General features: G+C 39.8%; 1 protein-coding gene across 1 annotated transcript in view; it reads left to right on the plus strand.

Moving 5' to 3' along the window:
- MRPL1 (mitochondrial ribosomal protein L1) overlaps window positions 1–22,183 on the plus strand; it is a 94,331-nt gene that overhangs the window by 10,872 nt on the left and 61,276 nt on the right. Inside the window, exons 2-3 of the mRNA XM_049790284.1 lie at window positions 2,604–2,715; window positions 20,601–20,859. Of these exons, the coding sequence (XP_049646241.1) occupies window positions 2,604–2,715; window positions 20,601–20,859 (371 nt within the window). The remainder of the gene's footprint in view (window positions 1–2,603; window positions 2,716–20,600; window positions 20,860–22,183) is intronic.

A 22,183-nucleotide genomic window follows, 5' to 3' on the forward strand; every position in this document is an offset into this window, starting at 1 on the left:
GAATACATGACTCCATGTGAGCCCCTAGGATGTTCCAAGAGGGCCACAGGTGAAAAATCTCATAAATGGTGTGGTGATGGGAGCATAATATGAGTCTAGAGGACTAATAGAACTACAGAGAGGAACCAAGAGGTTGCAGTTGGAAGAAGATTAAGAAACTGCTCTAGGGTACATGCCTAGGAGAATTGCTGCATAGCTGAGATGTGTACTGGGATGTGTGTGCTCCACCTCACCAGGCCACACTATGTTTTTTTCCCAAGTGATATTTTCTTTCAGACTTGTCTTTGTGTGAGATTTATCATTATTTAACATTTTCAGCAACCTGAGATTGAAAAAAATGTTTGCCAATCTGATACACGTAAAGTAGCACTACTTAAATTATCTTATCTCTAGACAATTACTGTTCACAATAAGTTCAAATACTTCCTTTATGGGGAAAGTCTAGTGAAAACAGTTTTATCAACCCATGAGTTACAGACTTCAGGATGTGGTTGATTTGCTGTTGATATGATTGCATTTTGCTTGCAGGCTAAAAACAGAAAGGCCCATTGACCACTTTTGAAACATTACTGTAAAATGATACTGTGTTTTATATTAATATTTGCCTGATTACTAAGGGATTGTATATTTTTCTCTGCACTTCTACATCATTTGTTTTCTTTTTAAATTAGAAGCCTATGCATCTCTTGTTTGTTTTCTTTTTGTTATTTATTTAGGTTAATATCAAGTATGCAATATTAGAATATTTGCTGGCTTCTGACTTATTTTTTCACTTTCTTTAAAGTACCTTTTGATAAATATTCCAAAACGAATATCACTTTTTGTTTTTGTTTTTTTGCTTTTGCTTTTTTTTTTTTTTGGGGGGGGGGTTTGGACTGCACCAGGTGGTGTTGAAGGGTTTTACCTAACTCTTCATTCTTATTCTCTGGCATTGTTCTTCACTACTGGGATTTGAACACCAGCCACTTTTATGCAACCTGTGCTTCAGTGCTGTGAGCAGATTATTTCTCCAGCCCTAATCACTTTTTGGGTAGTACTTTTGAGTTTTGTTTGTGAGTTATTTCCTCCCCAAATTTATAAAGATATTTTCCTGTATTATAAAACCCTGTAAGAGTTGTCACAAAACTCACAAGCTTTGTCCATTAGGTTAGATTTTGTGTGCATGAATATGTTTGAGAAGGATCTAAACACAGTTGATCTATGAACTCTGTTAGATTTGCTTTCTCTCTGTACAGTTGAAAATATTTGTATACATTTTGCATCACCTGCAACCTAACTGCTGTTAGCTACTGCATCAGTAACTGCTGAATGAAACATCAACAGTCAGTTAACACATTGCTTATATGTTACATGTATTTCATACTGTATTTTTATGACGAAGTTAGAGCAAAGCAAATGCTAAGAAAAAGTATAAGAAAAGTACTTCCACTGTACTCTGTGTTTGTAATATGCCATCTGTTGTTTACCCAGTGAATCATCTCAGTATCTACATAAGTCCTGTCTCATGTTCTAGTATTATAAATATCTTATGTAGACATGTCTGTATGTACATAGATCTGCTGCCCAGCTGTTTATTGTTTTATTAGCTTGATTTTTCTATCTAATAATAATGCCAAAATATTTTAGTTATCACAGTTTATAGGAAATTTTGATCAGGCATTTCACTTTGCTCTTAACCTTCAGAAAGAATTTGGACAACTCTATAAATGTACTGTCTATTTAAAAAACAAACTATTTTAAAAAATTCAGGATGCATATACGTATTTCATAATAAGCATACTCTGTTGAACTGAAACTAGCTTAAATTAAAAATAAATGAAATCAGAGTTTTTAGTTAGATGTATTTTCTTGTCTTTAGTTTTGAGAATTGTGGTTTTTATTATTTTGCTGTTTTTGTTTTGAACTTTGGGCCATACCTGGCTTTGCTCAGGACTTTCTACTGTGCTCAGGGATTACTTGATGGGTTGGAGGATCATATGGGATATTTACAGCATACAAAGCAAGTTCCTTACATGCTCAACTTCTCTCTGGCCCCATCTGTTTTACAAAGGTTGAGTCCAAAGAATTGAATATTTTTTTTCATGCTTGTTTGAAAACACCGATTACGAATATTAAAAACCTGGGAAATGGAAAGAGAACACAGGATTAAAACATTTACCTAGCATATTGCCAACCTAAGTTTGAGCTCTGGCACCATGTCTGACCCTTGGATCAGGAGTGACTCCTGAGCACAGCGCTGGGAGTAATGCTGGGAGTAAGTCTTGAGCATAGCTCTATGCTTCTGTTCCTTGCCAAAAAAAAAAAAGAAAAAAATATATGAAGTTACTTGAGCTTTGATAACAGATCTGAATTGGGGGAGAGGAAAAAAGGCAGATGGACATCATTAAAGCTACTGTAAAAATGAAAAGATCTGAAGGTAGACTGCATGGATAATATTAGAGGAAAGGTACTAACTTGTTTCATATGCAGCTTGTTTGAATAACCCACATGAATGGTTCTAGAGCACTGTCTAGAGTCACTTCTGAGCACAGAGTAAGAAATAGCATAAAAAAGTAATTATTTAATATAAATATTTTACATGTTTTTTTTTTTTTTTCCCCAAGCCTTGATACATCATCAAAGGCATAGTCTTTCCAAGATGGTATATCAGGCACCTCTTTATCCTGGTTCTGTGTATGTTCGAGTGCCTAACAGACATTATGCTGCTGCTACAAAGTAAGTATTTTTTTTTTTAAACTTATTTGTTATCACCCAAACATGTAATTAAAAATATACTTGTTTCTGTAAAAGCATATTAGGGCATCTTCTTAATAGAGAGCTTGTCAAAAGTTAGAAATATTATCATCTTTGCTTCTTTGACTTTATAGTAGTAAAGAAGTAAAGGATAGCTATGATTTAAAATATAATAATATTTAATACTTATTGAGAACTGCCATTCACTGTGTAATTTCTATAGTAGAATTATGTAGAAGCTATTGCTATGTACTTTTTCTATTTTGTTGTGTTGTGTTTGCTTTTGCTGCCACACTCAGTTTCATGCTTCTAGTGGAACTTGTGGGCCCAACCAGTGTCGGGGGTTGGTTTCATTTAGTGCAAGAGCCTTAATCTTTAGATTTCTCTATCCCTATACTCTTATTGTTTTTCCATGGTCTTTTTCTGTGAAATGAAAAGCTAGACAGGAATAGATTGTCTGTTACTTGCCCAAGGTTACAGAGCAGAATTAGTCAGTGTTAGAATTAGGTTTTCGTGACATGGTAAGACATTGAGTTTGTTTCTTTGAGTTTCTGACAAGAATTTTGAAACTCTGCTGCTATCTCCTGAGTGATTTGAATGAAGGAGTATCTTTTGCTTTAGTTTTTGGCTTAGTTCCCGATACAAGGCTCCTAAAAGCCTTATGCTGTTTTTTTGAGTACCTTTTGTTCTATTAAAACGATTCTTTCCCATATCCTTCTCCTGGGGCATAGATATCTGGAAAGATCAAGACCTTGTTTACAGCTTGGTATTTTCAGCCTTCCAGATTGGGTTTAGGTTGATTGTTACCTATGTGTTGATGGTGCCTTGGTAAGAATTCTGAACCATGGGCTTCAGAGAGCTTCTGAATTTGTAATTACATCTACATGCTGATGGATGGTGCACTCAGCCAAGCTTAATGTACTTCAGGCCATCTGGACCTTAACTTATATAACTCTTTGATGTTCTATATAACATCTAGATGTTCATGTGTCTCCTTTGTCTTAGTCAATACTTTAATAAAAAACAACAACAGTAAATCTTAAGTAATTCTCTGAGTTCTGTAAGCTCTTCTAGTAAAATAGGAGGAAGAGGTCTTGGGAAGCCAGTTGTCTTGCTTGTGATGGGATCTGAAGTGGGGGTTGTCTTGTAGGGATGAACCCTTCCCTTGTGGAATCTGATGCTAAATCCAGGTAAACAGTATTGGATTGTAATGAACAATAGGATGTCCAATAAGATATCCATCTGGTGTCAGAGTGCTCATTGGACCACACAGTTACTGTGAGGGGAAAAACTCATATTTGATGTTAGAATTGTGAGAGGAAAATATTTTCATATTTAGTGATAAGTAAACATCTTGTTAGTTTTTAATTAATGGTATATTTGAGGATAGCTTTTTTCAAATAAAGCTTTCTAGTCATTTAAAAAATTGAGTTATTATTGGCAGATTAAATTATACTCATTCAGTATAAATAATGATTACTTGAGTATTATTCCAAAATGTCTCATTAATATCCATCACCATACAAAATTTATCATTTTTTTCTTTCAGTTACATCTTTATGAAGTAGCTTTTAACCTTTAACCCTCTTCACTTTCTCTCTCTTTTTATTTTTTGAAGGAGGTGGGGAGTGGTGTGGTGTGGGTCATACCAATGATGTCTAGGAGCTCCTTCTGGCTCTGCTCAGGATTTCTCCCTGAAGTGTTCAGTGGATTATGTAGCATTAGAGTTCAAACTTGGGCCTGCTGCATGCAAAGCATGTGCTCAATCAGTTGGATTATCTTTTTGGCTTCCCTCTTCATTTATTTTAACTGTTCTGGCCCTCCTAGCAACTACTAGTGTATTCTGTACAGAAAAGTGAGATCATATGGTATGGCTTCCTCTGAGTTTTTCAATTTGCACTATGCCCCTTATGTTTGTGTTTTCACAAATGGGAGAGATTTCATTAATTTTCTATGACTAAACTTTTTTACATTGTATATCTTATACATTACATTTGGAGGGGGGATTTGGCCATATTCCATGGTGCTTAGGGCCTACACCTGCCTCTGTTCAGGAATCACTCCTTGTATTGCCTGGGGGGAACCATACATTGTGCTAGCATTCAAAAGGGGGTTGGTCATGTGAGCCAAGTACATTACCTCTTATATTCTTTTCCTAGTCTTCATAAAGCAGTCAGATGAAGTTCCAGGATCAGTCAGCTTTATTTCACGGTCCTAACCACCTTGTGCATTTCCTCACACATGGCTCCTATGCTAAGCCTTTTCCAAGCAGCCACTTCTCTGTTCCTACTCTGGCTCTCCAGTCTATCTCCCTTTCAGCTGCTTTCCAGGCTTCCTTCTTGACTGACTCCCTTTGCTGACTCTAACTTTTCTTCTTCTTCTTTTTTTTTTTCCCTTAATTTTTATTGCGGCCAAAGTGAGTTACAAATCTTTCACAGTAATGTTTAAGGTACATAGTGATAATGAATAAAGAGAATTCCCACCACCAGTGTTGTCCTTTCTCTATCCCTTTTCCCAGCATGCGTCCCACTTCTCCCTCCTTTATCCTCGAGGATGCTAGTGTAACTGGTCCCCACTTGTATAGCTTGTTGTAGATTGGGTATCCATTCTGTTGACTTTGGGTTTGGTGTTCTAGTCTGATCATTTTTATTTCCACTAAATGTTCATATTGCTGCCTAGTCCTGGTACCGTCCATTTTCCTCTTCAAATTATGAGGCTGAGCAAGATTATTTAAGTAATGTGGTTTTGTTGGAAGTATGAGAAATGAAAAGGGAAGAAAAAAAAAAAAGAAAAAAAAAACCCTAGAAGGAATAGTCTAGGTGTTATTCTAATTCTTCTTATCCCCTGGGTCTGGCATGGGCAAGATAAGTGCTTTACGCCTGTATTATCTTTTCAGCTCTTCTGGTTAATTTTAAAAACATACTTTGGTAACTAAGAAACATAACATAAGGAATATGTATGGTTCAAAAAACTTGGAAGAATCATTTTTAGTAATTTTTTTCATGTCTGATAATGAGTTGTTTGATAACTTGATAAAAGTTAGAGTATTCATAGTTTTAGTTGTATTTGTAATTTTTAGTATACCGACCAAAAAAGTTTAGGTTTTTCAGATCTTTCTTGTCAAGATCTGAAAGCGGGTAGTGTCTTGTGCTTGCCCTCTCTCTCATTCATTCTGAATGTCTTCTTTCTGCTTCATGTGTACATATACCCAAAGTTTGCCAGCATCAGTGTCTCATTAAAAAGACTATTAAAAACAAAATCTTGGGCCGGAGAGCCTTGCATGCAGCCAGTAGTAACCCTGAGCACTACTGGGTGTGACCCCCACAAAAATTAACAAACAAACAAGACCCCCAAATCTCTGAGTCTGATTTGTTTCTTTCCTCACAATACGTTTTCATGTTTGTGTCTCTCACAATTCCCCCCCCCCCCCCCCCCCCCCCGCATGCTAGGCATCTTATTCAAAGCAGAGGAAACTAAGGTACTTAGTATTTTTACTTTGAAACTGGCTTGTCTGGGGCCAGAGTGATAGTACAGCAGATAGGGCATTTGCCTTGCACAAAGTTGAACCAGCTTTGATTCCTGGCATCCCACCAAGTCCCCTGAGCACCGACAAGAGTGATTCCTGAGTGCAAAGCCAGAAGTAACTCTTGAGCATCTCTAGGTGTTTAACCCCATCCCACCCCCACCAAAACAGAAATGAAAGGAAGCTGGCTTGCCTTTTCTTCCATCTGCACTGAATCCACCCAATAAGAAGGTGAGTGAGGTTTTGCTTCTGTTGCTGTGGTTACCTTCAGCCTCAAATTTTTGTACTTTCATGTTCAGGGCTAGGGGATTGGGTGGCTAGAAGATTTTTCTCAACATTCTTGCCTTTCCTCAGTTTTTTGCCAGTCTGCAGCTGTAAGCCAGAATGGGGTCTGTCTGTCTGTCTGTCTGTCTGTCTCTTCTCTCTCTCTCCCCCCTCCCTCTCTCTCCCTCCCTCCCTCCCTCCCCCTCCTTTCTCCTCTCTCAACCCTTTTAAGCTGTTGACTGCTGTTGTTCATTTTGCCCATTAAATTGGTAATGTGTAGATGAGAGATTCTGTTTTCCAAATAAAGCCTTCATTTTAAGCAGGCTCATTTGGCTCAGGCCTTGGAGGTGGCCTGTTCTCAGTTTTTATTTTTTTTCCGTTTCCTTTTTTTTTTTTTGGTTTTTGGGTCACACCCAGTGGCTCTCAGGGTTATTCCTGGCTCTGCACTCAGAAATTGCTCCTGGCAGGCACGGGGACCATTGGGATGCCTGGATTCGAACCTTTGTCCGTCCTGGATCGGCTGCTTGCAAGGCAAAAGGCCTACCACAGTGCTATCTCTCTGGCCCTGACTTTTCTTATTTTTTCAGTCATCTTCACTTGTTCTTGTGAGCCACTCACCATGTTAGGCTTTACTCCCAGGACTATTAATGCCAGAGATCAAACCTGGTCTCCTGTATGCAGAGAATGTGCTCATCTCAATGAGTTATCTTTCTGACTCCTAAGTTGAAAATAGAGGGCAGCCTTTCTGTGTGTTGTGTGTGTGTGTGTGTGTGTGTGTGTGTGTGTGTGTATGTGTGTGTGTGGCTGTGTTTTGAGTCCAGCCCCTTTTACAGGCAAGGCAAGACCTTTACCACTGAGCCATATTCCCAGTCTCTCCTCAGGGGTCACTTCTGGCACTGCACTCAGAATGACTCCTGGTAGGTTTGATGGGCCATACCTGCCTGCTGTGCTCTGGCCCCACCACCCTTTAGATTTAGCTGATTTTTTTTTTTTTTCTTATCTGCTCGTCTTCTTTCACTCTGCCATAAATGTGCTGATAGACTGTGTGCGTGTGAGAGGGGAACAGAGACTGACTCATTTTGCCCCATGGGTTTCAGTTTTGTTATGTAAACAAAAAAGTTGAAATTTTATTTGATTCTTTCTCATTGTATGTTGACTGGGTTCTATTCTATCAGCTTTTTTCATTGCAAGTGGAAGCAGAATGCTGTATTTACTTTACTGAATAAATTAGTATTGGAGATGCTAGTCAACTTGGTTGTGTGATTATACTGAGAAATAAGAATTCCATTCCATTTGTTTTTTATTAGTATTTGTCTACTAAGAGCATTTTCCTTTTAGTTCAGTTTAGTTTGACAGGCCTGTTTTTTTTTTATTAATTTTTTTGGGGGGGCCACATCTGGTGATGCTCAAGGGTTACGCTTGGCTATGCACTCAAAAATAGCTCCTGGCTTGGGGACCATATGAGACGCTGGAGGTTCGAACCCCTGTCTGTCCTAGGTTAGTGTGTGCAAGGCAAATGCTCTACCACTTGCGCCACTGCTCTGGCCCCATGACAGATGTAGTTTTACCCTCCACTCCTGTCTAACGACTCCTTAGTGTAAAAAAGATATTCTTTAGCCTTGAGAAGACCTGATTTGGTCTTTCTGGGATGAGAGGTCTTCAAAAGCCTTGAAAAGACTTGGATTTGGTCTTTCTGGGATGAGAGGTCTTCAAAAGACCGTCAACATTATTTTAGCACTGATTGTTTTCTTATTTGATTTCATTTCAATAGAAGCATGGAATGACTTTTCTCTCATGCTTTATTAGCTTGGGGACAGAAGAGGCAGAGAGAAAGTTATTACCTGAGTATAGTCTCTTATTACTCATTTAATCTGTGGGTTTAGTTACCCTGGTAACTGCACCTAAACTCTGTTTTCGTGATCCAGACTGCCAGGTTTCTCTCTCACCTTCCTTCCCCAAACCCTTGGAGTCAAATTTATTTTCCCTGGGAGCCATAGTATTAAAGCTCTCTTGATAGGGCTGTGCCTAATTGCATGAACAACAAAAGTTCTTCTGGGCGTGATTTTTATGAATAAATATATTTTGTGGAAGGTCATAGAAGGTTGTGAGTCTATAAAATTAACTATTATTTGCAAATTTTTTCTATCTAATTTTTATTATAACACTACGATTGCCAGTTGTTCATAATACAGTCATTTGAAGCATTAAATGTTCAAACACCAGTTCCACCACCAGTGTCACTTTCCTTTCATCATCATCCTCAGTACTTATCCATCACCATAGTCTGCCTCTATATTTATTTCATGTTGCTTATCACAGCACAAAGGCAACTAAAATGATCGAATCTTAGATCAGCACAGGTCAATTTGAAATGACTGTTTTATCTCTCCATGGTATTACTAAAATCAGTGTCTTAAGGATTTACTGGTTTGCAGTTTGGTGTTAGTTGAACCTTCTGTGCTAATAATGGTTAAGCTCACTAGGTGGTTAGAGTACTATGGAATTTTCCATCAGACTTCCTGTCATACTACTGATTGACACCGCAAATACTGAGGTGAAGTTGCATGGTTCTAGATCTAAAACAAATTTAGGTGGCTTGGTGTAGATTAGCATTAAGTACTTTTATCTGTTAACTATGTCGGCCCTCCACCCTGAGGTGGATTGAGTCTGGTCAATAAAAAATATCAGGGGCCGGAGAGATAGCATGGAGGTAGGGCATTTGCCTTGCATGCAGAAGGATGGTGGTTCGAATCTTGGAGTTCCATGTAGTCCCCCGAGCCTGCAAGGATCAATTTCTGAGCATAGAGCCAGAAATAATCCCTGAGTGCTGCCAGGTGTGACCCCCCCAAAAAATTTATCACAGGGAGGAATCTCCCCTGACCCCCATGCTTTTCTCCTTTAAGTCTATCTTGTTTTCCTTAACCCTTGTGGTGCCCTTGCTTCACTCATTCACCTGGGATTGAATGACAAGTGGAATCTTCACAATTCAGAGGTTTGATTTATCAAACTTAATTCACAGAGCTGGGTCCTTTCTGTTGGAGGGTGTCAGGGATGGTGTTGGGCTGTTGTAATTCATGCAGAATGGGGAATTTGCCTCCCTCCTTTCTGATAAAGTCACAGAGGTATCAGCCTGGACTGAAGGACTACCTGGGAAATACGGGCAGCCTCTATTTTCTTCTGTTTCATGGCTTTTTAAGGAAAAGTTTTCCTTAACGTTTTCTCTCTTTATTTTGTGGAGGAGAGGGTGGCTTCCCAAATTGCTCAGTAGTTATAGGGGTCATTCTGGGATATTTGACTTGTGGTGTGGGCCTAGTGTACAGGGCCGTTAGGGCTGCATCCAGTAGTACTCTGGGGCTAGAACAATTGTACCTAGTTGTACTCTGGGTACCATGTAGTGCCAAGAAGAAAAATCAGGCTCTCTACATGCCAGGAATGCATTGAACCCTTTGAGCAATCATCCCAGCTCAAGTTTTTTCTTTTTTAAACACTTATAACCACAAGGTAGCAAAATTCTAGGTCATATAAACAAAAATGTCAAGAAAGGAGAAAATCGGAGGGGAGCAGGGAAAGAAGAAGTCTGGAAGTAACATAGGGACAAGGGTTTTGGGCCTTGGACTCATGTCAGGGTGTCTGTATATACCTGAACCACTACACCCAACACTATCAGAGACTTAGGATAAAAACTACAGCAATGAAATTGAACAGTTTGTCTGTCAAGGAGTCAAGTGGCATTGGAATCTGGAGTTGGTTGATGGTTAGGGCTATGAGATCTTGGGACTAAAGATGGGGACATTGTAAATCTATATAAATTCATTGTAAAACACCTATATAAAAATGTTGTCTAAATAAAGCAAAGCATTTTCACCAAACTACCTCAGATATTTTATGAAGCAGGCCCACAGTATTATAAAAGTAAATTTTGGCCTTTTCTTTGGCAAATCCTGGAGATTTGTCCTCAATTCAACCTGAGATACACACTGTCTTCTTTCACTTGCTCCACATGTCTCTAAATAAAATTGTTTCACTTAGGCAAAAATGAAAAAGGAAAATGGGGGTGGTATGGAGCAACACCCTGTAGTGTTAGGGCCTGTTACCTGAGCTCGCTCTCTGGTTAGGGAATCTGTGTGGTGGTTTGGGAGATCAAATGATGCTTGGGATTGAGTCCAGGCCTCCCACATGCAATGCATGTATTTCTTTTTTTTTTTTTTTTTTTGGTTTTTGGGCCACACCCGTTTGACGCTCCGGGGTTACTCCTGGCTAAGCGCTCAGAAATCGCCCCTGGCTTGGGGGGACCATATGGGACGCCGGGGGATTGAACCGCGGTCCTTCCTTGGCTAGCGCTTGCAAGGCAGACACCTTACCTCCAGCGCCACCTACCCGGCCCCACAATGCATGTATTTCATCCCTTTGAGCTTTCTTCTCAGTCCTAAGAATGTAGGTGCCATTATACCCAACTCAGTCTCTTTTACTGAGATTTGCAAATAGTTTTTTTTTTTTTTCCTCTTTGAAGTGAAGAAACTGCTTTTGTTAAGAGAGAAAACTAATTAAATTTTTTTTGGGAGGGGGTCCATACCAGGCTGTGCTCAGGGCAGGCGTCAGGGAGCCATATAGGATTATGATGATAGAACCTGCATCATGCAAGACAAGCACTGTAAGACAGGATACTAATTCTAAGGAAAATGTGGCATTCTCCAGAATATACGAGAGAGAGAGAGAGAGAGAGAGAGAGAGAGAGAGAGAGAGAGAGAGAGAGAGAGAGAGAGAGAGGAGAGAGGAGAGAGAGAGAGGAGAGAGGAGAGAGAGAGGGGAGAGAGAGAGAGAGGAGAGAGAGAGAAGTGAACAGGAAAGGAAATCTGTGTCCTAAATACAAATGCCTGAGAGAGAAATAGAGAGAGAGAAATAGAGAGAGAGAAATAGAGAGAGAGAAAGAGAGAGAGAGAGAGAGAGAGAGAGAGAGAGAGAGAGAGAGAGAGAGAGAGAAGCGAAAAGGAAAGGAAATCTGTGTCCTAAATACAAATGACCTGAACAACCCTGTAAAGGAAAACAGAGATTATGCATCCAGAGTTGGGAAGCAAGTGACCATGAAGTAGAATCCACCATATAGGAAAGGCTTTGCACACTTATAACAGATGGCTGTGGGTGACTCCAAGATAGAGTGGGCCATAGAGAAATTTTTAATTTTTTTAATTTTTAATTTTAGGTGGACATGGGCAGTTTCAGGATGGAGGTGTGACTGCAAATACTTACAAATAAGTAGAAATCTTATTTCCGTCCTTGAGAATTAATATTGATTGCCAACTAAGTGGACAGGTTCATCTTTGATGAGAGCTAGAAAGTTGAAATCAGCTTTTGTGTAAAGGAAGCCTGTAGGCTATAAGTCAGGCATAACTATTCTATTTGTTTTAGATTAGGTTAGTGTATTGCTACAACTGACTCCTAGGTTTCTTCTTTCATGCTCTCTGCTCTTTTATGAATTATAAAATGAACTTCTTCAGTTGGAAGGCTTGGAGATTTGTGCTGTTCTTCCAAGGTAGATTTTGAGGCATGTTGTTTCCATTGACTCAGGCACCTGCTTAGACTTGTTAGTAGTCCAGACAGACACCTGTGTCCTATTAACAGATGAGTGTAGTCATTAATGGCTGCCCTGTGGAATTGCTGATTACCTGGGAGGCTGTACGTTTGGTTGTGATAATAAGGATTCATTGAGTGCTAAGAGTGTGAAAGGAATTGCTGTGAGTTTTGAAGACTAAAAAAATTTTGATTGCCATTTTTTTTTCATCAGTTTTCTAGGAGTTCCTATTAGTTTTGTATTACTACCAGTTTACCTCGTTTATTATCTTGCAGTTCTGTAGTCCATAAGTTGAACATAGATCTCTCAGGGATAGATCTCGGGGATCTCATCAAGGTGTCACAAGAGCTCATTCCATTTTAGAGGACTTAGAGAGGATGTTTCCTTGCATTCCCAACTTGTAGAAGCTGCCTACATTAATTTACTTGTGATGCTATTTTCTCCATCTTTAGAGCCTGGCAAGCAGGCTTGGAGTCTTTTTCACTCTCGAATTCCTACTATTTCTGCCCATCTCTTAGTTTCAGATGGAAGGGGGAAAGATGTTTCTGCTTTCAAACATTCTTTTAATTAGTTATAGTCCATCAGCATGATCTTATATCCATTTAGGATATCTTGAAATCTTTCAATTTCAATTTCAATGTCAGAGATCTCTATATGATCAATATGGACATGTTTGGGAAGTCATTCTGCCCAGAAGTCACACTTATTTATAGGTAGTTACTAATGTACAAGTTTCAAGGTTAAAAACTCTTAAGGAGCAACTGAGTTTAATAAAGAAATATATCACCTCTAGTTCTGTGTTTTCTTCTTATCTTCAAAGTATCATCTGCATTTGTTGAATAGATTTTATTAGCTCTTTTGTAAACCTCTTATCTTGCTAGTAATAAACCATCCCACAATTATTTGTCATTACCCACACATCATCTCTGTGTCACCTAGTATAAATAGATTTGAATGGTGTCTCTGATGACCAGCTCTGAATCTGCAGCTCAGCTGAGAGTGTCTAATCTAGCCGAAGGCACTGGGAGCAGCTCTGTTCACATGTCTCACGTCCTTCCCCACCTTTGGGCTAGTCCAGTCACGTTCTTCTTGTGAAGGTGGCAGAAGTAGAGATATACAAGTGGAAAACTGAGAAGGCCCTTTTAAGATCGAAGCTTAGATCTGAGAAACTTAATTTTGTCGCCAGTGGCTTGGTTAACTGGGGAGCAAGGGAGGTAAACTCTAGAAGAGTGATTCTACTGCGCTCTGTTCCTCCTACCTTGCCTACCAGCACTCATGTCCTGCCAGTCTCATGAGGCAGCCTTCAAGCTACACCTTGAATCCACTTGGTCTGCACAACATGGGAGATGATCCTTATTATTTTCTTGGGGAGCTCTGGACTCAGGCTGGAGTGAGGAATTGTTCTTTTGCAGGAAAAGGAAAATCAGTCCCAACTTTAGCACAGGCTTTCTGGGTCTGTTTTTTTTTTCCCTTTCACAGAAAAGAATCTCAAGTGGAGGCGAAATTTTGAAGCCAAGTAATTTTTGTTGAATTAAACTTGCTTAGATCTGAGAAGAAAGAAAGAGAGGAATTATGTGTGCAAGAGAGAACAGTCTTCCTCAGAGTGGAAATGAGCAAAGAAATAGAGACAAGCAAGTGAGATACGAAGTCAAGGGAGACTAGGCTTGAAGATCAAGCCCTAAATATCTTTTGGGAGGAACTTGTATGATTCTTCCAACTGGGCTTTTCTGAAGTTTTGAATACATAAAAGTTAATCTTGTGCCAGAATATAGGGAAGAGAGGACAGATAAGAAAAATAATCGGGGACGGGGAGAACAGGAAGTAATGGTAGAACAGAAGTCTGAGCTTCAGGTATACTGGTGATATGGGAAATGAATAGCCAAATTGTCAAATCATATATTCAACAATACTGCAAACATGAGATCCAAATTACAAAGAAGGACTTTAAAATGTGCCTGTTAAGGTGGCAAGTTTGGGGTGGGATAGGGAAGTAGGAGAATGCAAGGGACACTATTGGTGGGAAGTTGACACTGGTGGCTGGGTTGGTGTTGAACTATTGTATGCCTAAGTCATCTATCAATAACTATAAATCATAACTCTTTAAATAAAAATAAGTAAAAAGAGTTAATCTGGGCATTGTCATAGGAAAACCTTCTACCGCTGATGGTCATCTCACAATTTCATCCTTTGCACTGTTGATTGTCCCTTCATGATTCCATAGGCTCTTCTGTAACGTCTCCTTTTCTTTTTTTGGTTTTTGGGTCACATCCAGTGGTGCTCAAGAGTTACTCCTGGCTCTGCACTCAGAAATTGCTCAGGGGACCATATGAGATGTTGGGACTTGAATCACTGTCCTTCCTGGGTCGGCTGCATGCAAGGCAAATCCCCTACTGCTGTGATCTCTCTAGCCCCTGTAGCTTCTCCTTTTTATTTTGTTTGTTTGTTTGTTTTTGTTTTTTTTTTTTTTTTTTTTTTTTTTTTTTTTTTTTTTTTTTTTTTTGGTTTTTGGGCCACACCCGGCGGTGCCCAGGGCTTACTCCTGGCTGTCTGCTCAGAAATAGCGCCTGGCAGGCACGGGGGACCATATGGGACACCGGGATTCGAACCAGCCACCTTTGGTCCTGGATTGGTTGCTTGCAAGGCAAACGCCACTGTGCTATCTCTCCAGGCCCAGCTTCTCCTTTTTAGAGGTTCCAACCTTCTCTGGACTTCTGCATCTTGGTGGTACCTCAGTTTCTCTTCAAATATTTCAGGATGTGATTATGTCAAAGGGGTGTCATCTTTATGTCTTTGGGCTACTATTCAGGGCTAGGTAATCTCTTCTTAAATTTTATTATTTCCCAAAAATACATTGCCAGGGCCCCCCTACCTATCTGCAACAATTTTGTTTTATTCTTTTGGTCCAAAATATCACCTAAGTCAAAGTTTCTGGGAGATATACTTCATCACGTGGAAGGATAATTTCAGAGTAACTTTAGCAAAGGAACTTGAGTGGAAGTGAACTTTAGAGGGAGGTGAAGAATTGGGGCAGTGATGCAATTAAACTCACACTCAAATACTTCATTGTTCCACACCTCACTCATCCCTGTGACTAACTTCCTCCCAAGAATCTGGTTTTGTTTTGTTTACTTCTGATACTTGTACAAGTTATCTATCTAGTGACCTGAATTATAAACTGCAGAAGTGGGAGACTGGAAAGATACATAGCAGACAGAGTTTGCTTTGCATGCAACCGGACCAGGTTCGATCCAGAGTACCCTGTATAGTTCCGCAAACCCTCTAGGTGTGTTATACCTGAGTACAGAGTCAAGAGGAAGCCCTGAGCACAGCCAGGTGTGCCCCCAAAACCAAAGCCAAAACCAAACCAAACCAAAACAAAACAAAACAAAACTGGAGCAAACAAATTGCTGAAATATTCTAGGTAGAGTTTCTTTATTTTCCTCTTTTCCTTATCTTTAGTATTAACCTTGTAAATATCTCTTCAATCTTTTATCTTCTTTAGATTGTTAAGACTGTTACCATCACTACTCTTAAAATCTCCTTAAGAAGGAAAGGAGTCTCTTAATTGTTTTCTGTCTTTTATTTATTTATTTGTTTTGGGGGGGCACACCCGTTTGATGCTCAGGGGTTACTCCTGGCTAAGCACTCAGAAATTGCCCTGGAGGACCAGCGAGGTGGCACTAGAGGTAAGGTGTCTGCCTTGCAAGCACTAGCCAAGGAAGGACTACGGTTTGATCCCCCAGCGCCTTGGTCTAAATACAGGGAGACCCTACCCCTAAAGTTTCCTGGCATAAGACCAACTCTAGGCTCCAGGCAAACTAGTTTGTTCAATTTAAGTCATTGTCTGTAGTGCCAATACAGTTTTATTTTTCACGCAGTCTCTATTGTTGGCATCAGGTTTCTGTATTAAAGATCCTGGAATCTGCACATCCTACGTTGAAGTCAGGCTGGTGTGGAGTATCCTCTAGTTTCACCTCTCAATGAAGGGGCAATACAGAAAGCCCTGTCCAGTAAGCAGGTCATTGTTGTTGTTAAAATCTTCTCAGTGTTAAGGGAAGTCTCTTTTGAGTAGGTCGATGTCAGAGCAGTGGTAGGGTCTTCTCTGGTAGAGGATTGCCTCCAGGTTATAGACAACCTTGGATGTTTTGTAGATGTCTTCCCTAGATCAGGGGTGAATGGAGAATGCCCATTCTTCTGAGGCCTGTGCCAGGTCATTATGTCAATGTTCAGGGTGTAAGATCCCATGGCCCTACAAGATTTGTGTGTTCCCATCTCTATTAGATAAGAACTTATTTGTATGTATTTTCCCGTTTTAATGTGCCTAAGCAAACAAGAAATAAAGCCACGTGGCTTTATTGGAGTATATGGGAGCATAAGAACCGATCCAATAATACCCATGACTTGGTTCAAACATAAGCATTAAACTGAGGGACTCTTTCACCAAATTCCCTATTGAACAGTTCACAAAGAGAAGAAAAGATAAGAAAAAAAGAGAAATCGTCAGTGTATAAGAAATATTCAGGGGCCGGGCGGTGGCGCTGGAGGTAAGGTGCCTGCCTTACCTGCGCTAGCCTAGGAGACGGACCGCGGTTCGATCCCCCGGCGTCCCATATGGTCCCCCAAGCCAGGAGCGACTTCTGAGCGCATAGCCAGGAGTAACCCCTGAGCACTGCTGGGTGTGGCCCAAAAACCAAAAAAAAAAAAAAAAAAAAAAAAAAAAAAAAAAAAAAAAGAAATATTCAGCAAGAGTTATAGCCGTCAAAGAAAACACACATAAAATGTTGAAAAGACATACGTGTACATTCTATGCCTTTTGGAATAGTTGGGAGGGTGCTAACTCCAGGGCATCACTATGGTCTGTGACTTAGGATTCTATAGTACTTAAGTTAAAAAGGGTAAATGTGGAGTAATGATGATAGGGGTTAAGAGAGTTAAAGAGAAAAATGATCTTTTGTAGGGGTGTGCAAAAGGGCAGAGTACAAAAATGGACATTCTGAATATACAAAAACATAATTCAATGATAGTGAGAACTATTAATGTAGCGCCCCCGTGCGGTTTTAAAAATATAGACTGGTAAGAGATTACCAGTGACTGCTTTAGTGCAACCCAGAAGTAAAGCCTAGGGCAACCTTCAAGCTCAGCTGAGGGACCCACCTCGCTGGCTTGCCCAGGCATGTGGCCCGGGGAAGCCCTGGAGATCTGGAGCAAGGCGGTAGAGGGGCTGGGGTCACCCAAGTCCTGCACTCCCACCCAAGCCTGGTTAAGAAGGCCTCTGGCATGGGCGGAGGCCTGCCGAACCCCATGCTGGTAGAGACTCTGGGCTCCCATGAAGGAAAGAGAACCTTCAAGAAGCTGGGAGGCTGGAAGTTCAGGATCCCCACCCAGACCCTCCCTTAGGAGCCCCGTGGGGAATGGGGTGGGGAATGGGGGAAAGCCTAGGGCAACCTTCAAGCTCCGCTGAGGGACCCACCTCGCTGGGTGTGGCCCGGAAAAAAAAAAAAAGAGAGAGAAATTGCCCCTGGCTTGAGGGGACCATATGGGACACCGGGGGATCGAACTAGCGCTTGCAAGGCAGACACCTTACCTCTAGCTCTACCTCACCGGCCCCTTTTTTATTTTATTTATCTTATTTTTTTAATTTTTTATTTATTTTATTTTATTTTTTATTTTTATTTTATTGGTTTTTGGGTCACATTTGTCAGTGCTCAGGAGTTACTCCTGGCTCTACGCTCAGAAATCGCTCCTGGCAGGCTTGTGTGGGACCCATATGGGATGCCGAGATTTGAACCACCGTCCTTCTGCATGCAAGGGAAACGCCCTACCTCCATGCTATCTCTCCGGCCCCAGTCTTTTATTTTTAAATGACTGGGTAAAAAGAACAATAATTTGTGACATAAGAAAATATGACATTGAAGCTGTTTTTCATGAATGAAGTTTTATTGGAACATACATTCATGTTTGTATTGCCTATGATTGCTTTTATTTTACAGTGGTAGAGTTGAGTAATTAGGACAAAAGACCATAGCATATTTTCTCTCGGTTCCATTACATAGAAACTTGGCTACTCCCTGCTTTAGTCAGAACCTTTAATAGTTCCCATGTGCACCATTTCACTTTATGCCTCAATATGTTTATTATGTTGTTTTTCCTCCAGGCTAATCCTATTTTTAAATAATAGCTTCATTAAGATATAACTTAATCACTTTATTGAGATATTATTTTCTTTACAAATCACTAATTTATAAGATACCATTCAGTGGCCAGAGAGAATGTACAGGAAATAAGGTGTTCAGACCAGTTTAAATCCCCAGCACAAAGCCAGGAATAAGCCTTTAGCATTGTCAGATATTGCCCCAATTTAAAAACTAAATAAAAGGGACTTGAGTGATAGTGCAGCGGTAGGACATTTGCCTTGCACGCGGCTGACCCAGGACCGACCTCTGTTCGATCCCAGGCATCCCATATGGTTTCCCGAGCCAGGAGTGATTTCTGAGCGCAGAGGCTGGAGGAAACTCTGAATGTCACATGGTGTGGCCCCAAATCAAAAACTAATAAAAATAAGTAAAAGATGTAATTTATTGGTTTTATATATATTCAAAGTTGTTTGGCAACCCTCTCATTTTCCAAACATCTTTATTATCTTCTCTAGAGGCTCATGATCATTAATTGCCATTACTTGTTAGTAGTCATTACCTGTTCTTCAACCTCCCTACCCCACCCCTAGACAACTGCTGAATCTATTTTTAATATCTAGATCTGCCCATTTATGATATTTCATGTGATTGGAATCATCTAATGTGTGAACTTTTGTGACTAGCTTGTTTCTTTTTTTTTTTTTTTTTGGTTTTTGGGCCACACCCGGTGACGCTCAGGGGTTACTCCTGGCTATGTGCTCAGAAGTCGCTCCTGGCTTGGGGGACCACATGGGACGCCGGGGGATCGAACCGCGGTTCGTCCTAGGCTAGCGCAGGAAAGGCAGGCACCTTACCTCTAGCGCCACTGCCCGGCCCGTGACTAGCTTGTTTCACTTAGCCTAGTGTTCTTATTGCTTATATATATTATAACATATATCAGTATTTCATTCCTTTTCATTACTGGTTACTATTTCAGTTGTATAGTTTAACACTTTTTATATATTTGTAAGTTGATGGACATCTGGGGTCTAAATGGTTTTTCTATTATTGTTAATGCTGTTCTAAAATTTTTGTACAAGTTTTTCTGTGGCTGGTTATGTTTTCATTTCTCTTTAACATATACCTAGCTTAAACTTTTCCATCTGTTTCAGAATTGACATTGGGGTCAGCCTTTCCCAGAACCCATCCTCACTTTGCCACAGTGGTTGCCTTTGCCCTAAAGCTCTTATAAACTTCTATAGTACTTACTCTATTCAATAGAATCTATTGTATTAAAATGATCTATTTGTATGCTTGTTTTCTTAGTTCCTGGAAGCAACATTAATGTCTTACTCAACTTCTCCTCTATTGAAAATAATTCTGAAGCTCAACTACTGTTTGTGAACTGAAAAAGCTGTAAAACTGTCTATGCTTCTGAATTGAAATAAGTTTTATTTTTTTGTTTTGGGGGGGGCCGCATTTAGTGGTGCTCAAGGCTTACTCTTGGCTCTGTTATCTCAGTCATCACTCCTGGCAGGCTCAAAAGATCAATGGGGTGCCAGGGATTGAACCCTAGTTAGCCACTTGCAAGAATTTACCTCCTATTAATCTCTCCAGTCTATTAGGCTTTATCTTTTGCTGTTCTTTTTTTTTTCTTTCTAATTTTTATTATAAAACTGTGTTTTTCCAAGTTGTTCATAATACAGTCATTTCAGGCATTAAGTGCTTATCACTAGTGTGACCTTTTCACTAGTGTTCCCCACTCTACCACTACCATAGCCTGCCTCCATGCAGGCACAAATTTCTATAACTTGTTATAACATGAAGGCAAATGGAATTATCACCTAGATCAACAAAGGTTAATTACAAATGATTGTTATATCTTTTTAAAGTGTTACTCAAGTCAGTGTCTAAGGATTTACTGGGCTGTGGTTGGTACTAGTCTAGCCTTCTGTGTTAGTTTAGACTTGCTGAGGTGGGTAGAAAACTATGTTGTTCTCCCATCAGATTTCTTGTGATACTGCTAGACTGACACTACTATAAAATATTAAGGTATCATGGGACTGTGTGGTCCAAGATTTATAGATCTAAAACAAACATGGTGGATTGGAAGTTTGATAAGGTTAGGTTGGGCTGTTTCTTTTGTGATGGGGTTAAAGAGATGGTGTTTAGCTACTCCAGTTTGTGTATAAAGGGGAATCTACTTCCCACCACCCACCAATGCCCCCTTTCTGAGAATACCACAGAGGTATGAGCTAGGACTGGACTACCTTGGAAGTATCAACAGCCATTATTTTCTTTTTTTTTTTTTTTGCTATTTTTTTTTTAATCTTATGTGCATCAGCTTTTAAAAAATTTCTTGGGATACATATTGACATAATTTATCTTCTTTTTAAAGGCCTGCAAAAACGTCAAAAAAAGATGCTAAAAAGAAAATATCAGATGAAAAAATAATTGATATAGAAAAAATAAAGTCATACCCCTATATGGAAGATGAACCTGAGGATGATGTCTACTTAAAACGCTTATATCCAAGACAGATATATGAGGCGGAGAAAGCTATTCTTTTGCTTAAGAAATACCAGATTCTGGACTTCACTAATCCAAAGCAAGGTGTTTATCTTGATTTGACACTGGATATGACATTAGGGAAGAAGGTATGTAGATGCAATTTTGTAAACAGTGTTTATATGAATTTTTTTATGTAACAAATATTTAGCCTCAATAATTTTTAGAAAATGTAATATTTTTCTATACTTAGACATGAAAATTAAAAATGCAAATAGAATTATGTTGTGGGTACACTCTATAGATTTTATCTCCTTTTTACCTTGAGAATAACTGGTTGGGCTGGAGAGATGGTACTGGGGTTAAGGTCTTGCCTTGCATGAGGTTAAGTCTTTCTATCTTGACACTGAAGATAGTCCCCTCAGCACCTCCAGGAGTAATCCCTGAGCATAGAGGAGATGTTAGCCCTGAGCACTGCCGAAAAAAAAAAAAAAACACAACCAAACAACAATAAAACTTTGGCATACCTAGCTGGTATTGGGGCCGGAGAGATAACTCAACTGGCTATAGCACATGCTTTGACGGTGCCCAGTTTTGATCCCTGGCACCACCTGGTTCTCCAAGGATTCCCAAAAGCAACCTCTGAGCCAGGAATAGCCCTTGAGAACTATTAGTTGTGCTTACCAAACAAAAATGAAAAATTACGACTTTCTGATATGAGTCCAGGGAGAAATCTCAGAGGGCTGGAGTTTGTGACTAGTGTGTGCAATGCCCAGATCTGATCTATGTACCACATGGCCTCCCATGTATCAGTGTGTGTATTCTGGTGGTCCCAGAACCATTGGGGATATCCCAAAACAGAAAAGAATAAGTGCTAAAAATCTCAACAAATGGAGTTTCTAAATGAATTGAGATATTGCTGTAATTTTGTTGACTAAGTTATCTACCTGGTCATGATTTTTTTTTTTTTTTTTTTTTTTTGCAGAGGGCTTTAGATAAGCCCATTCATTATGGATGACCTTTAAATGTGTGCTTTCTGGTCCTAGATTGAGACTAAGATTGTTAGACTGTGTGCTAAGCCCATCACTCTTGCTTCAACCAGAATCTTTCTGCTTTCTCTATTTAAATATGCAATTTCATGTGAAGACTTAACTGAAAAAAACCCTTTAAAACCAGGGAAAATATTGGATTAGAATTGAGACCCATCACAGCTCTTACATTTTTGTTTTTGTTGTTGTTACTGGTTTTTGGGGGGAGGGTCACCTGGTGATGCTCAGAGTTTACTCTTGGCTCTGCACACAGAAATTACATCTGGCAGGCTTGGGACCATATGGGATGCTGGGAATAGAACCCGGGTCTGTCCCAGGTTGGCTGCATGCAAGGCAAATGCCCTACCACTGTGCTATCTCTGCAGCTCCTAAAGATGCTTTTTAATGATATTATAAATTTTTATATATTTTTTAAATTTTAACT

This window comes from Suncus etruscus, chromosome 16 (genome assembly GCF_024139225.1).
Source record: "Suncus etruscus isolate mSunEtr1 chromosome 16, mSunEtr1.pri.cur, whole genome shotgun sequence".
Taxonomy (NCBI): domain Eukaryota; kingdom Metazoa; phylum Chordata; class Mammalia; order Eulipotyphla; family Soricidae; genus Suncus; species Suncus etruscus.